The 17,072-nt window shown below is 44.7% G+C and overlaps 1 protein-coding gene across 1 annotated transcript; it reads right to left on the reverse strand.

Annotated features, from left to right (window-relative positions):
• Positions 1-1,690: 1,690 nt before the first annotated feature.
• pomt1 (protein-O-mannosyltransferase 1) lies at positions 1,691-16,826 on the reverse strand. Its single transcript, XM_020489518.2, has 20 exons — positions 16,662-16,826; positions 16,049-16,200; positions 15,583-15,689; positions 12,776-12,826; positions 12,514-12,660; positions 12,269-12,377; positions 11,999-12,058; positions 11,712-11,805; positions 11,444-11,599; positions 11,148-11,278; positions 10,927-11,022; positions 10,730-10,822; positions 10,495-10,591; positions 3,730-3,822; positions 3,516-3,636; positions 3,168-3,265; positions 2,957-3,070; positions 2,658-2,784; positions 2,372-2,549; positions 1,691-2,272 (listed from the first exon to the last, which is right to left on the reverse strand). Exons 2-20 carry the CDS (start codon positions 16,195-16,197, stop codon positions 2,098-2,100), a joined length of 2,196 nt encoding a protein of 731 aa, XP_020345107.1. The 5' UTR covers positions 16,198-16,200; positions 16,662-16,826; the 3' UTR covers positions 1,691-2,097.
• Positions 16,827-17,072: the final 246 nt, after the last annotated feature.

The raw sequence follows: 17,072 nt of genomic DNA on the forward strand, positions 1-17,072 counted from the left end.
ACTTGGGCGAACCGTTGAGCCTCTGTTAGAGGAAGTATGACATCCTGTCATTCTGGCCCCTGTTGTCCTCACTCAGTTGTGACAGACTGAGGCAACCTTTTCACCCAGTTGTCTCCCCTCACACAGGGTCACGAGTAAGCTTGACTATATCGCAAAACACCAGTCTCAATGTCAACAGTGACGAGGCGACTCTGGGATGCTGGCCTTCTAGGCAGAGATGCAAAGAAAAACCCATATCTCAGACTGGACAAAAAATAATAATTAAGATGGGCAAAAGGACACTGGACAAAGGAACTCTGCCTACAAGACCAGCATCCCAGAGTCGCCTCTTCACTGTTGACGTTGAGACTGGCGTTTTGCGGGTACTATTTAATGAAGGACTTGTGAAGCGTCTGTTTTATCAAACTAGACACTCTAATGTACTTGTCCTCTTGCTCAGTTGTGCACCAGGGCCTCCCACTCTTTCTATTCTGGTTAGGGCCAGTTTGTGCTGTTCTGTGAAGGGAGTAGTACACAGTGTTGTACGAGAGCTTCAGTTTCTTGGCAATTTCTTGCATGGAATAGCCTTAATTTCTCAGAACAAGAATAGACTGACGAGTTTCAGAAGAAAAGTATTTGCTTCTGGCCATTTTGAGCCTGTAATCGAACCCACAAATGCTGATGCTCCAGATACTCAACTAGTCTAAAGAAGGCCAGTTTTATTGCTTCTTTAATCAGAACAGTGTTCAGCTGTGCTAACAATTGCAAAATGGTTTTCTAATGATCAATTAGCCTTTCAAAATGATAAACTTGGATAAGCAAACAACGTGCCATTGAAACACAGGAGTGATGGTTGCTGATAATGGGCCTCTGTACACCTATGTAGGTTTTCCTTTAAAAATCTGCCGTTTTCAGCTGCAATAGTCATTTACAATATTAACTATGTCTACACTATATTTCTGATCAATTTGATATTTTAATGGACACAAATTAGCTTTTTCAAAAACAAGCACATTTCTAAGTGACCCAAAACTGTTGAACGGTTGTGTGTGTGTGCATATGTAAATATGTGTTTAATAATTTCTTGGAGGGAGTCAGGACCAGGAAATCTGGTCTCAATGCAGACAGTGGACCGATCAGAGACACATTAATGCCAATGGCTATGCCCACGTATTAATCAGGACAAAGGATGCATGTTAGCACCAGGTACTGTATAAACGGGGATAGAGGCTGACTGTAATTCATGTTGGTTTGGGGCCCACAGCACTATTAGCAGCGGTACAGGGAGGAGCTGGCCCGGGCTGTGTAGGAGAGCCAGGCCCAGACGAGGGAGGGACAGTGCTGGAGATGCTTACTGAACATTCTGACCCAGCACCAAGACACCTTTTTTTCTGCAGCAATAGACTAGATTAAAATGAGATTTCACCAAAGACAGATTCATGGTTTGCATTTTCCGTTCTGTTGCTGCCACGACGCGATTGAGAATACTGCTTCGGCAAAATTGTGTGTGTGACTAATAGATGTTATGGTTGGCTCTATAACAATGTTCAATACAGACAGCGTAGATTTGTTTCTGCCCGCGATTCAATCCGATCGCGGGTTGTAGGCTATACATTTACAGTAAAACGCTGTACATAAAATCTGACCTTAAACTATTGTCTGCTGTCCAGCATGCTGAGCTACGGACAGAATCCCGGGCTAATTCTTTACAATGAATGCAACGTTGTGGTTTATTGATTTAAAAAAAAATTGTTATGCACATGGAGAAATTGTTTTAAAAAAGTGGTTCATCACAGTGACATTTTTGGTTAAACACTCCCTTTTGATCTGTAAATGATACTGAAAAATACATGTAAACATTTCATGGTTTTCACATTGACTGGAGCTGTAGAAGAAGTGAGAGATTTTAAATAGGTCCCTCAAAGATTTAAACCGTTTCTGGACCCAAAGTTCTCTGATCCCATGTAGATGCACTCACTAATAACATTAAAGTAATGCACTCTACAAAACATGTTTTTAATAAGGCCTTCCTTTGGAACGGTTCCCTTAGGCGCTTCCTGCCCTGTGCAAATGTACGTCTTCGCCTCTCCCCAGTCAGCGGGGGTGTACGGTTAAGACTTAACGTCTGCGAAACAAGATGTCCCAACTGTCCCTCCAGCGCAACGAAGCCAGCTGCTCAGCGCTCAGTTCTGGCTGACCATAGGTGAGAGGACTGAAGGTCCGAAAGGACAGATATACTGAGGACAACCCCGCCAATACGACTCCATGAAGAGCACGCCGGAGAGAAGCACACCTAGAGAGGAGGAGAATGGAACGATTATGACCGGTCATGAGAAAGGCAACCGCGTGACCTGATTCAATCCACAACCCGAGACGAGTCATCGGTGCCCACCTCAGCATGTGTGTGTGCAGGTGCTCCAGAACCACAGGGATCAGCAGGATCTGGAAGGTGAGAGCTGGCAGGTAGTGATACAGGAACAGCGTCTTCTCCATCATGAAGAAGGGCAGGTAGTTGACGGCCCAGCCACCAGCACACACTACTCCTGCCTGAAGCAGCTGGCACCAGGTGGCTGGACAATAAAGTCAAACATTACATGACTGCTTTTCGCCATGCCACTTTGCAACGTGTCAACATCATGTCAGCGTTTACATATCGTATGTCCGAAAGGCGCGCGTACCTTCTGGAATGTCTTCAATTTTCCGCCGCCTCCTTAATAGGTACGATAGGAAAAGAAGGACGTACACCGCAAGGGCGAGGTTTGCCAGGGTCCAAGTGACAAAGTTCCCAATCAGGTGGATCTGGGCCTGAAACAGAGGGTCAAGGCTCATCAAGCTAACACGTGGTTGTGACATTCCAATGTAATAATTCATTAATACACACAACTGTTCAAATCTTGGCTGGAGTACAGTAGAGATATTGCAATATAAAACACAGCACACTTGAGTGAATGACTGACAAAGGTTGAAGCAAACCTACATTGCTTGCAGGGTGGAGCCAGTACGCAATGTTGGTATTCATCGTGATCCATTCTAGAGGTGAAGAGCTGTACTTGTGTTCAGAATCCTCATGCTTCACCGTCAGCATCTTCCACTGTCAGACCAACACAAAAGGTGAGAATGTGAAGTCCACCAATGAAACAGCCTAAAAAGGAATCACGTGCTCATAAGATATGCTATCCTATTCTTACCTGTAGCTCCAGGAATTTTGCAATGAAGGTGAGGTTGCGGTTGATGTCAATGTGTGTGGGGGAGTGTAGCTCCAGCTCTCTCTCCCTCTGCTCCAGACCTAAAAAATAAATAAAGGCATTCTCTCATCATAACACCCATAACACAGTAACAATTACAAAGTGTAGCGATTCGGTTAAGAAGCCTGATGAATGAGTTGAATAAATGTGTTATGAAGGTTGTTATGAATGACACAGCAACACTCAAAAGATGTTATGACTGGTTTCATAAAGGTTATATGAATGCCTCATGTATAGCTCCTGTAAGTAAAGTGTTACTGAACGTAAATGATGAGTGTTAGGAAAGCTTACTTCTGCCGTAGCGGTGCTCCTCTACATTCCACACACCGCTGGGCTGGTAGCCCTTGTAGATCTTATCCCCCACCACTTCCAGCTGCCTGTAGCCCCACTCTGGAAGGGAGGAACCGCTCAGCTGCACGTCGACAACATCAGAAAGAGGATGTTAAAACAGATAAAACAGTAAAGACAAACAGTTTGAGAAATCCCCCGGGCTCCCTGAGCGTACCTTGAGCACAGCCGAGGTGTTGATGTGAATCAAACGTACTTCAGAGAGAATAGTCTTCCAGACATCTTGTTCCGCCTCCCTGTTCGCAATGTCCTACAGAACAGAGTTAAGAACAATGTCAGTATATACTGTATATGTACACTCAGTGGCCAATTTATCTAGTAACGGGTGGACCCCCCCCCTTTGCCTCCAGAACAGGCTGAATTCTTTGGGGCATGGAAGCATTGCTCAATTGGAATCAAAGGACCGTGTGCTAGGAAGACATTCCCCATACCATTACACCACCAGCCTGTACCGTTGACACCAGTCATGGATTCATGCTGCTTACGCCAAATCAGGGATTTGTCAGACCATGCAATGTTTTTCCACTCTTCCACTCTAGTGTTGGTGATCGCGTGCCCACTGGATCCGCTTCTTTTTTTCAGATGACAGGAGTGGAATCCGGTGTGGTCGTCTGATGCAATAGCCCATCCGTGACAAAGACAGATGACTTGTGCATTCCAAGAGGCTGTCTGCACACTGTTGTACTGCCCTGTTATTTGCCTGTTAGCAAAGAATCGTGCAAGCTTTCTCCTTCGACCTCATCAACAAATTGTTTTAGCCCACAGGACTGATGCTGACTGGATGTTTTTGTTTGTAGCACCATTCTCTGGAAACCCTAGACCCTGTCGTGCGTGAAAATCAAACGTTCAATCGAACTGTAACTGAATACATCTATGCCTACTTTATATAGCAAGCCATGGCTCACTGTCTGTAGGAGCAAACTATTTTAGTGAACTGCGTGTTGTACCTAATAAACTGGCCACTGAGTGTGTGCGCACAGACAAGTATGTGGACACCCCTTTAAAAAACTATTGGATTTTGAAAATTCAGCCACACCCATTGTTGACAGGTGTAAAAAAAATTGAGCACACGACCATGCAATCCCTGTAGCCAAACATTGGAGGTAGAATGCCCATACTGAAGAGCTCAGTGACTTTGAACGTGGCACCGTCATAGGATGCCACTTTCCAACAAGTCAGTTCCTTCTTCCCTGTTAGAGCTAGAGCTGCCCCAGTCAACTGTATGTGCTGTTCTTGTGAAGTGGAAACGTCTAGGAGCAACAACGGCTCAGCCACATAATGGTAGGCCACACAAGCTCCCAGAATGGGTCCGCCTAGTGCTGACGCACGTAGCGTGTAAAAATCATCTGTCCTCGGTTGCAACACTCACTACCGAGTCCCAAACTGCCTCTGGAAGCAATGTCAGCACAATAACTGTTCGTCGAGAGCTTTATGAAATGGGTTTCCATGGCCAAGCAGCCACACACACAAGCCTAAAGTCACCATGCGCAATGCCAAGCGTCGGCTGGAGTGGTGTTAAGCTCGTCGCCATTGGACTCTGGAGCGGTGGAAACACGTTCTCTGGAGGGATGAATCAACACTTCCTCATCTGGCAGTCCGATGGACGAATCTGGGTTTGGCGGATGCCAGGAGAACATTACCTGCCCCAATGCATAGTGCTAACTTTAAAGTTTGGTGGAGGAGGAATACTTGACTGGGGCTGTTTTTCATGGTTCAGGCTAGGCCCCTTAGTTCCAGTGAAGGGAAAGCTTAACACTACAGCATACAATGACATTCTAAAAGATTCTGTGCTTCCCCAAACTGTTGCCAAAGTTGTAAGGCCCTTTCCTGTTTCAGCATGACAATGCCCCTGTGTACAAAGCGAGGTCCATACAGAACTGGCTTGTTGGGATCATTGTGGAAGAACTTAACTGGCCTGCACTGAGCCCTGACCTCAACCCCATCGAACACCTTTGGGATGGATTGGCATGCTGACCGCGAGCCAGGCCTAATCGCCCGACCTCACGAATACTCGTGACGGAATGGAAGCAACTCCCTGCAGTAATGTTCCAACATCTAGTGGAATGCCTTCCAAAAATAATGAAGGCTGTTATAGCAGCAAAGTGGGACCAACTCCATATTAATGCCCATGATTTTGGAATGAATGATGTTCAACGAGCAGTTGTTCACATACTTTTGCTCATGTAGTGAATATACATATACAGTTGAAGTCGGAAGTTTACATACACCTTAGCTAAATACATTTAAACTCATTTTCACAATACCTGACATTTAATCCTAGTAAAAAAAATCCCTGTATTAGGTCAGTTAAGAGCACCACTTTATTTGAAGAATGTGAAATGTCAGAATAATAGTTGAGAATTATTTATTTCAGCTTTTACTTCTTTCATCACATTCCCAGTGAGTTAGAAGTTTACATACACTCAACTAGTAGTTGGTAGAATTGCCTTTAAATTGTTTAACTCCACAAGTGTCCCACAATAAGTTGGGTGAATTTTGGCTCATTCCTCCTGACAGAGCTGGTGTAACTGAGTCAGGTTTGTCGGCATCCTTGCTCACACTTTTTCAGTTCTATCCACAACATTTCTATGGGATTGAGGTCAGGGCTTTGTGATGGCCACTCCAATACCTTGACTTTGTTGTCCTTAAGCCATATTGCCACAACTTTGGAAGTATGCTTTGGGTCATTACCCATTTGCGACCAAGCATTAACTTCCTGACTGATGTCTTGAGATGTTGCTTCATTATAGCCACAATTTTCCATCCTCATGATGCCATCTATTTTATGAAGTGCACATGATGAAACTGGCGCTCATGAGAACTGCCACAGGAAGAGGATAAGTTCATTAGAGCTACCAGCCTCAGAAATTGCAGCACGTAACAGACGCATTTCACGTAACAGACGCATCTCAACATCAACTGTTCAGAGGAGACTGCGTGAATCAGGCCTTCATGGTCAAATTGCAGCAAAGAAACTCCTACTAAAAGGACGCCAATAAGAAGAGACTTACAGGGGCCAAGAAACATGAGCAATGGACATTAGACCAGTGAAAATCTGTCCAAATGTGAGATTTTTGGTTCCAATCGCCGTGTTTTTGTGAGACGTAGAGTAGGTGAACAGATGACCTCGGCACGTGTGGTTCCCACTGTGATGCATGGACGTGGTGCGATGGTGATTTGCTGATGACACTGTCGTTGATTTATTTAGAATTCAAGGCACACTTAACCAGAATGGCTACCACAGCATTCTGAAGCAATACACCATCCCATCTGGTTTGTGCTTAGTGGGACTATCATTTGTTTTTCAACAGGACAATGAACCCACATACCTCTAGGCTGTGTAAGGGCTATTTGATCAAGAAGGAGAGTAATGGAGTGTCGCATCAGATGACCTGGCCTCCACAATCATCCGACTGCAATCCAATTATAGTAAGTATAGCTGAGAGTTTTCAGCTATACTATTCGTGGCTGTTTATTTACCACCACAGATAGATGCTGGCACTAAGACAGCACTCGGTCAACTGTAGGCGGCGCTCCAGAGGCGGCGCTCCTAGTGGCCGGAGACTTTAATGCAGTTCTACCAAATTTCCATCAACATGTTAAATGTGCAACCAGAGGGGAAAAAAAATTCTAGATCACCTGTACTCCACACACAGACGCATACAAAGCTCTCCCTCACCCTCCATTTGGTAAATCCGACCCCCAACTCTATCCTCCTGATACCTGTTTACAAGCAAAAATTAAAGCAGGAAGCACCAGTGACTGGGTCTATAAAAAAAGTGTTCAGATGAAGCAGATGCTAAACTACAGGACTGTTTTGCAGCACAGACTGGAACATGTTCCTGGATTCTTCCGATGGCATTGAGGAGCACACCACAGTCACTGGCTTTATCAATAAGTACGTCGAGGACATTATCCCCACAGTGACTGTACGTACATACCCCAACCAGAAGCCATGGATTACAGGCAACATTCGCACTGAGCTAAAAGGGTAGAGCTGCCGCTTTCAAGGTGCGGGACTCTAACCCGGAAGCTTACAAGAAATCCTGCTATGCCCTGTGATGAACCATCAAACAGGCAAAGCGTCAATACAGGGCTAAGATTGAATCATACTACACCGGCTCCGACGCTTGTCTTATGTGGCAGGGCTTGCAAACTATTACAGACTACAAAGGGAAGCAGAGCCGCGAGCTGCCAAGTGACATGAGCCTACCAGACTAGCTAAATCACTTCTATGCTCGCTTTGAGGCAAGAAACACTGAGGCATGCATGAGAGCATCAGCTGTTCCAGACGACTATGCGATCACGCTCTCCGTAGTCGACGTGAGTAAGACCTTTAAACAGTTCAACATACACAAGGCTGCGGGGCCAGACGAATTACCAGAATGTGTGCTCCGGGCATGTGCTGACCAACTGGCAGGTGTCTTCACTGACATTTTCAACATGTCCCTGATTGAGTCTAATACCAACATGTTTCAAGCAGACCACCATAGTCCCTGTGCCCAAGAACACAAAGGCAACCTGCCTAAATGACTACAGCCCCGTAGCACTCAAGTCCATAACCATGAAGCGCTTTGAAAGGCTGGTAACGGCTCACATCAACACCATTATCCCAGAAACCCTAGACCCACCTCAATTTGCATACTGGACAAAAGGAACACTTATGTGAGAATGCTATTCATTGACAACAGCTCAGCAGGCAACACCACAGTACCCTCAATGCTCATCACTAAGCTAAGGATCCTGGGACTAAACACCTCCCTCTGCAACTGGATCCTGGACTTCCTGACAGGCCGCCCCCAGGTGGTGATTGTAGGTAGCAACACATCTGCCACGCTGATCCTCAACACTGGAGCTCCCCAGGGGTGGGTTCTCAGTCCCCTCCTGTACTCCCTGTTCACCCACGACTGCACGGTCAGGCACGACTCCAACACCATCATTAAGTTTGCAGACGACACAACAGTGGTAGGCCTGATCACCGACGAGACAGCCTATAGGGAGAAGGTCAGAGACCTGGCCGGATGGTGCCAGAATAACAACCTATCCCTCAACGTAACCAAGACTTAAGGAGACGATTGTGGACTACAGGAAAAGGAGGACCGAGCACGGCCCTATTCTCATCGACGGGGATGTAGTGGAGCAGGTTGAGAGCTTCAAGTTCCTTGGTGTCCACATAAAAAACGAACTAGAATGATCCAAACACCAAGACAGTTGTGAAGAGGGCACAACACAGTTTATTCCCCCTCAGGATTTGGCATGGGTCCTAAGATCATCAAAAGGTTCTACAGCTGCAACATCGATAGCATGTTGGTCGCATCACTGCCTGGTACGGCAATTGCTCGGCCTCCGACCGCAAGGCACTACAGAGGGTAGTGCGTACAGCCCAGTACATCACTGGGGTTAAGCTGCCTGCCATCCAGGACCTCTACACCAGGCGGTGTCAGAGGAAGGCCCTAAAAATGGTCTAAGACCCCAGCCACAGAATGTTCTCTCTACTACCACATGGCAAGTGGTACCGGAGTGCCAAGTCAAGGACAAAAAGGCTTCACAACAGTTTTTACCCCCAAGCCATAAGACTCCTGAACAGGTAACCAAATGGTTACCTGGACTATTTGCATTGTGTGCCTCCCCCAACCCCTCTTTTACGCTGCTGCTACTCTCCATTTATAATTTATACATTTAACCATATCCACATACTACCTCAATCAGCCTGACTACTCTTGTTTTATTTCTTTACTTACCTATTGTTCACCTAATACCTTTTTTGCACTATTGGTTAGAGCCTGTAAGTAAGCATTTCACTGTAAGGTGAATACACCTGTTGTATTCGGCACACGTGAAAAATAAACTTAGATTTGAATTGAGATGGTTTGGGATGAGTTGGACCGCAGAGTGAAGGAAAAGCAGCCAACAAGTACTCAGCATATGTGGGAACTCCTTCAAGACTGTTGGAAAATCATTCCAGGTGAAGCTGGTTGAGAGAATGCCAAGAGTGTGCAAAGCTGTCAAAGCAAACAGTGGCTACTTTGAAGAATCTAAAATATATATTTTGATTTGTTTAACACTTCTTTGGTTACTAAATGATTCCATGTGCTATTTCATAGTTGTGATGTCTGATTATTCTACAATGTAGAAAACAGTAAAAATTTAAAACCCTTGATTTTTATTTTACCTGTATATAACTAGGAAAGTCAGTTAAAGAACAAATTCTTATCTTCAATGTAGGCCTATGAACATTGGGTTAACTGTCTTGTTCAGGGGCAGAACGACAGATTTTCACCTTGTCAGCTCAGGGATTCAATCTTATCGAGAATGTCAGCGGCAGTCCTGTGGGTGAAAACAACGACTTCTCATCAGCAAGAAGGCGAATGGCAAGAATCGCGCAAGCTAACAGGCGGGCCACAAACAAGCAAACAACGGCGCAGTACAACAGTGGTGTGCAGAACAGCACCTCAGAACGCATAACTCGTCGTTCCTTGTTACGGATGGGCGGCTCCAGTGGGCACGCCATCACTAACACTGGACAATTGAGGAGTGGAAAAACGTTGCCTGGTCCGACGAATCCCGGTTCCTGTTGCATCATTCTGATGGCAGTCAGGATTTGGCATATGCAGCACAAGTCCACGGCCCCATCCTGTCTGGTGTCGGTGGCGTAATGTTTTTCAAACACATTAGGTCCCTTGATACCAATTGAGCAACGTTTCCATACCCTGAAGAATTCAGGCTGTTCTGGAGGTAAAGAAATGGTCCAACCCGGTACTAGATGTGTGTACCTAATAAAGTGTAACTCTTTTGTGGACATTGGAAAGAATCACAAAACAAAACAATGAGAATAAAGAGTGTATAAGTCATTGTGATTAAATGCATGTAAAACAAAAAAGGTGCAGTATAAGGTGGGAGTGTGTGTGTGCGTATGTCTCACCACTTTCCAGAGATTCTGGGCTGGCATTGACACATTGAAGTCAATGTAGCCAGACACCTCCTGTGCGTGAGGACTCATGGGAGCTGCAACGTCGTGCCTGAGAGACCATAAATAATACTAATGATGAGGTTAGGCAGTAGCTAAGCACAGTAACATGACTAATATATTGGTTACAGATAAATTGACTGGGGCGCAGACGGAAAAGGCGGTGTGCAGAACCGTGGCTATACAGTACGTGTTGAGGAGGCGGGAGGTCATGCCATGAAGAAGCTGGACAACATCACCATGGCGAACAGGGCGGGGAGGGCTGCTCACAACAAGGTCTTGTCTGGAAGAGAATCAGATAAACAACATGGCAACTGTTTAGTGGATAAACACTGCATCAATGTGGGGGTGTTCTAGGCATCCAAATTAAAGCTGGCCTGCACAAACCTGCCTGGATCTTTGATTATCCACCAATTGTTGACATCTTTGAACGGATAACAGGTCACTTGCTGCTGGTGAGAGCTACCACGCCCATTTTCATACCTTCAGAGCACAAAAAAAATAATAAACTGGTCATGCTGCAAGAACACAAATGCACTACATACTAGTGTTGTGTCACGTGCATGGTCCAGATCTGATAAAATAGAGAACCAGAAACACCCCCTCACCTGATGGGATAGTTTGCCTTATGGGAGTGTAGCCAGCAGGGTATGGGTTTACTGGAGACACTGCGGAGGGTCACCTGAGAGCCATAAGCCACCTCTAGAGGCTGACCTTGAGTGATCCTGGCCAATCCTCCCTGAATACAGCCAAACACACTAGATATAACCCCAAATGACATGCAGCAGAGCAGCGCCACTACCCAATGTCAAGTCTTTTAAAAACACTTCATAAATTCAATAGATAATTCTGGTGGGTTGCTTGCCATCTCAACTGGGTCTCAGAGAGAGAGAGGGATGCTGACCTCTAGGCTGGCCTGGAAGGCACTGCTCATCATCTGGTCGTGTGGGCCACTGCGGTAGAGCAGGTTCAAATGCACATAGAAGAAGCCCAGGTAGAGCAGTAGGGGTAGGACCACGAGGGCCAGGAAGCGGGTCACTACCTGCATCAGCACCACACCCTGCACGGTTGGGAGACACTTCAAACTTTAGCAGTATGCTACTGGGAAGTCGAGCTGTCCATTTGAATTAATGGATATATTCATAAACAAAAAACAAACCTAATGAACTCACATTGCTCAGTGCTCTGTCCCCAATAAGCTGCCACGTGTGCACGGCCGCCAAGCCCAGCAGCAGAAAGTAGGTGAACAGACCCATGTACTTCACTCTGATGAATGGGAGAAGCAGACCGTTTAGACATGTAAACAAACCCAAACCTTTATGAGTGAGAACTAAAGAGGTAAAACACCCACAAATCACAAACATGACCATGGGATGATTGTGAAAAACTGTCTAAACTTCAGTTTTCAATACATTAATTTCCATCCAATTAGTTTAAAAATGTGGCTGATTGAACTAACCCCACAGCACAGGCACATGTGACTCCAGTCAGCACCAGCCACGCCAATCTGACTGGTGAGCTAAAAAGGACGAAGAGAAACATCAGCTGGCACAGACACAGGCTGAGAGCATGCCGAGCGGACACTACACATCAACCAAAGGAAGGAAAGTGGGGTACATTTCTGCTAATCGCCACTGAACATGGTTTGTGTTGGTGTGTGTTAAGATGTGTTGGTGATCATGGAATGACAACCCCTTCCTAGTAGGTACAGAGGAATTGCAACACTCACCCGCTTTGTGCATTGTGAAATCTGAGGTAGGATACGACAGCGAGCAGAAGGAAGAAGATAAGCACAGATTCCAGCAGCATGAAGCGGGACTGAACAATCAAGGAATTCTCTGTTTCACAAAAACAGAAAACACAGTTCATCTTACTACACTCAATGGAGATGGCAAACAATGAGCAACAATGGAGTCAAATCTAATATACAAATCCAACTTTGACTGTATAGGAGGAAGTATAGGACAACATTACCCATGAGGAAGAGCAATGCAGCCCCCAGTGCTGTGAGGTGCGAGTACCCGAGTTCCACAACCAGAAGGTAACACAGGGGTACACACAGTGACCCGGCCAGGGCCGGTATCAGTCTTAAACTCCATACAGGCACATTACTGGAATACTCTGCAATGAATCATAAGAAACACCTTGATTAAACAACTTAAGAAAAGCACATATATTCAGATGTTGGGAATTAGATCTAAAGATGCATTGGCAATGTAGTAATTAGATTTCCTACCTGCTCCAATCCTGTTCCAGATAAAATTACCATCAAATCCACCAAGATAAGCTGTATAAATTAGAGAAACAACAATGAGCATTATTCTAAGTCTGTTATTCCCAAACTGGGTTAAGCCAAAAATAAAAAAATAAAACACATTTCACATTTTCAAACAGCCCATTTAGATTTTCCAACAGGGTTAAACATTTGGGTGATGTTTTTCTCTCTCACCTGAGTAGCCTTGTTTCACTGCCAAAAATAAAATTAAACCATCTAGCGTTCATCGAAATAACAACACAATGTCAAATAATTAACATCCAATCACATTAACAGTCCGTATGTAGCTGCTGCTCATTCAGTTTGCTCGAAAATGGATAAATGGTTAAAAAAAAAGGCCCGCGTCCATAGACATGTATAAAACAACAGATACCATTAATAAGAAGGGGCTAGAAGCGTCTTATATGGTGAGCTACCGAGTGTCTAGGACACATACTATTGTAGAGGTCTTAATTCTTCCTGCTGCCGCGGGGATATGGCTGGGACAATGCTGGGGGAAAAGGCCCAAGGCCTATACAGACAATGCCTTCATCAAACAACACTGTTTCACAACGCACCAGTGACATGGCAAGAGAGGTTTTGAAATGTTTACTGCTTTGCATACAAGCCAGTGAATTCTATTCTAAGTTACAGCTGGAGGAGTCAACCATTGTGCCGGGCCTGGCACAGCTCCCGGTGTATGTCCGTTACGTTTATGGGATGTCAATTAAGGAAGACATCTTCTGTAAACCACTGGAAAACAGGACAGGATATTTTTAAAGTACTGGACAGCTTTGTGCCATTAAATGGACTTCGGTGGTCAAGATGTGTTGGTATCTGTACTGATGGCGCAAAAGCCATGACAGGGAGACATAGTGGAGTGGTAATGCACGTGCAAGCAGTTGCTCCCGACGCCACTTGGGTACACTGCACGGACGACATAAACAACTGGATTCGTTATCCCTTTCATGCCCTGCAACAAGCGATTGTGAAAATTGAATTTAAAATCAGTAGCCACTGCCAGATTTCTTGATAGGACTGTACTCACGAGTACCCTGCCTTGGCAAATTGCACTGTTAAGAGACTGATGACCTTTGCAACCACGTACTTATGTGAGAGTGGATTCTCGGCCCTCACTAGCATGACAACTATACACAGGCACAGGCTGTGTGTGGAAAATGATTTAAGACTGAGAACCTTTAAAGCACACCTTTCTCATTAACCTGTGGTGAGTTAATCACAATTTGATGAACAAATAAGGTTTTATACATAAAATAAGGTTTTATATATATTATTATTATTATTATTATTATTATTATTATTACGTGTCCTGGTCCTATAAGAGATCTTTGCCACTTCCCACATGTCGGGTTGTGACAAAAATTCACTGTGTGAATGGCAGGCTTACAATGATGGCAAAAAACAACATTTAAGAGTGCGCGGACCCTGGTGCTAAGAGGGGATACGCAGATGGAGGTTGAACATTTGAATGGGTACAGGACTAAACCATTTTTGGGAACCACTGTTTTAAGTGAAGGGATTAAAGGTTCATCACAAAATTAATTTCCATGTAAATGCTAAATAGAATACACTATATATAAAAAAGTATGTGGACCTTCAGATTAGTGGATTTGTCTTTTTCAGCCACATCCATTGTTGACAGGTGTATAAAATTGAGCACACAGCCATGCAACCTCCATAGACAAGCATTGGTAGTAGAATTGCCTTACTGAAGAGCTCAGTGACTTTCAATGTGGTACCGTATTCGATGCCACCTTTCCAACAAGTCAGTTGTTCAAAATTCTGCCCTGCTACAGCTGCCCCGGTCAACTGTAAGTACTGTTATTGTGAAGTGGAAACACCTAGGAGCAACAGCGGCTCAGCCACAAAGTGGTAGGCCACACAACTCACAGAAAGGGACCGCCGAGTGCTGAAGCACGTAGCGTGTAAAAACCGTCTGTCCTCGTTTGTAACACTCACTACCGAGTTCCAAACTGCCTCTGGAAGCAACATCAGCACATGAACTGTTCGTCGGGAGCTTTATGAAATGGGTTTCCATGGCCGAGCAGCCACACACAAGCCTAAGATCACCACGCGCAATGCCAAGCGTCCGCTGGAGTGGTGTAAAACTCACCACCATTGGACTCTGGAGCAGTGGAAACGTGTTCTCTGGAGCGATGAATCACGATTCACCATTTGGCAGTCCGACGGAAAAATCTGGGTTTGGTGGATGCCAGGAGAACGTTACCTGCCCCAATGAATAGTGCCAACAGTAAAGTTTGAATAATGGTCTGGGCTGTTTTTCATGGTTCAGGCTAAGCCCCTTAGTTCCAGTGAAGGGAAATCTTAACGCTACAGCAAATAATGACATTCTAGACAATTCTGTGCTTCCAACTTTGTGGCAAAGTTTGGGGAAGGACCTTTCCTGTTTCAGCATGACAATGCCCCCGTGCACAAAGCAAGGTCCATACAGAAATGGTTTGTCAAGATTGGTGTGGCCTACAGAGCCATGACCTCAATCTTTGGGATGAATTGTAACACAGACTGAGAGCAAGGCCTAATCGCACAACATCAGTGCCTGACCTCACTAATGCTCTTGTACCTGAATGGAAGCCAGTCCCCACAGCAATGTTCAAACTAGATGTGGAAAGCCTTCTCAGAAGAGTGGAGCCTGTTATAGCAGGGGGGGGTCCCATGCCCATGATTTTGAAATAAGATGTTCCACGAGCAGGTGTCCACATACAACATACACTACATGGCCAAAAGTTTTGTAAGGGTTCAGTACTTACCTCCAAATGCTAGAATCATGTGACCAAGAGGTGGACCACTCTCATCAATAAAGAAGACCTGCTTTGTGTAGAGAGATACAAACTGTCCATAGTACACCTCATCAAACCTGCAAAACATCAAATGGGGTGTCAGGGTAAACTACTGTCTTGCTAAATAATTAAATAAACAATGTCTTATTTAAAAAAAAAAACTATATTGGCCTTATCTACCAAGGGCAGTCCAGTAGCTGTGACAGTTAGGGGACAGTGTAGTATGGGCTACTGTTGTTTAATGTGAGCCCTTCAACGCCAGGATTTGTAGACTTTTGTTCCAGTACAGTTCTAGACACAGATAGAGCCACTGAATAGTTGAATCAATCAGGTTTGTTCCGTGTTTCACACTGGGTTGGAACAAAAGCCTGCACACCCTATAGGATCCGGACCAGGAGTGAATTACATAGAGGTTGGATATACAGTAGCTACTTACACTACAGCTTTAGGGAAGTTAATTCCATACAGTCTGGACAAAAGTCCAAGGGCTGTCACCACCACCAAAACCAAATTGATTTCGGCTCTGATCACAATAGGCAACTTGATAGACGTCAGCATGGCTCCTGCGTGCCCAGTTGTCAGCATTAACTACAAGGATTCAATCATAACCAATGACAAAAATCAGACAATTGTTCCCACATTACAATCTACTTAGCTAGTTAACAATCGAATAAAAGACGAGGCTAGAGACTGAGTGGATCCATGATGCTTGCATGGCCAAGTGTCTGTACAAAATGTAGCCAGCTACTGCTTGCTAACATATGGAGCAAAGAACATCACCTATAGGCAAATAGGCTACTCATTGAATTACATACCGAACAATTTAGGATATCTTGGCTACCTCTGTTGTAAACACATAATTCAGACTGATTCCATGTGCTTTCCCCTAACTAGCTAACTAATTATAGCTAGCTAACCGACTGGCTAACCTTTAAGCACCCCATTCCACCCACTCTTAGCAAGCTAACCTTAGCCTTTAATCTTCTAGCAAAATTTGAGGACGCGAATGTATATTATTAACTAGCTAGGTACAATGGCCATACAACTACCTTTAATTTGGCACTGTTTCGGAATGTCTCAACATTTCGATGCCAGCACGGCTTTCCATCAGTGAGACCATAAATCGGTAATCGACTTGAGGGCCTGCTGCAGTGGAGACGATGGCCGCGTTCAGAAGTTGCATGCTTCAACCAATGCTTGCGTGTTACCTCATTGTCTGTGTCTATAATTAATACCGCGTTCAAACAGTGTTGCATCTTTTTTGGCAACGTATTCAAGTAAGGAATCTGTGGCAAGATATCAGTAGGTTTATAATTGAACACATTTCTGACGAGTTTACATTGTGGAGAGATCTACTGCTTGAAATCTTTACTTACGATATAAATAAGTTGAAACAATTTTATGTAATTCATTAAATTATTATTTTGGCCAAATGTCATATTCACAAATGTAAATTTACA

The sequence above is a fragment of the Oncorhynchus kisutch genome, linkage group LG8 (assembly GCF_002021735.2).
Source record: "Oncorhynchus kisutch isolate 150728-3 linkage group LG8, Okis_V2, whole genome shotgun sequence".
Taxonomy (NCBI): Eukaryota; Metazoa; Chordata; class Actinopteri; order Salmoniformes; family Salmonidae; genus Oncorhynchus; species Oncorhynchus kisutch.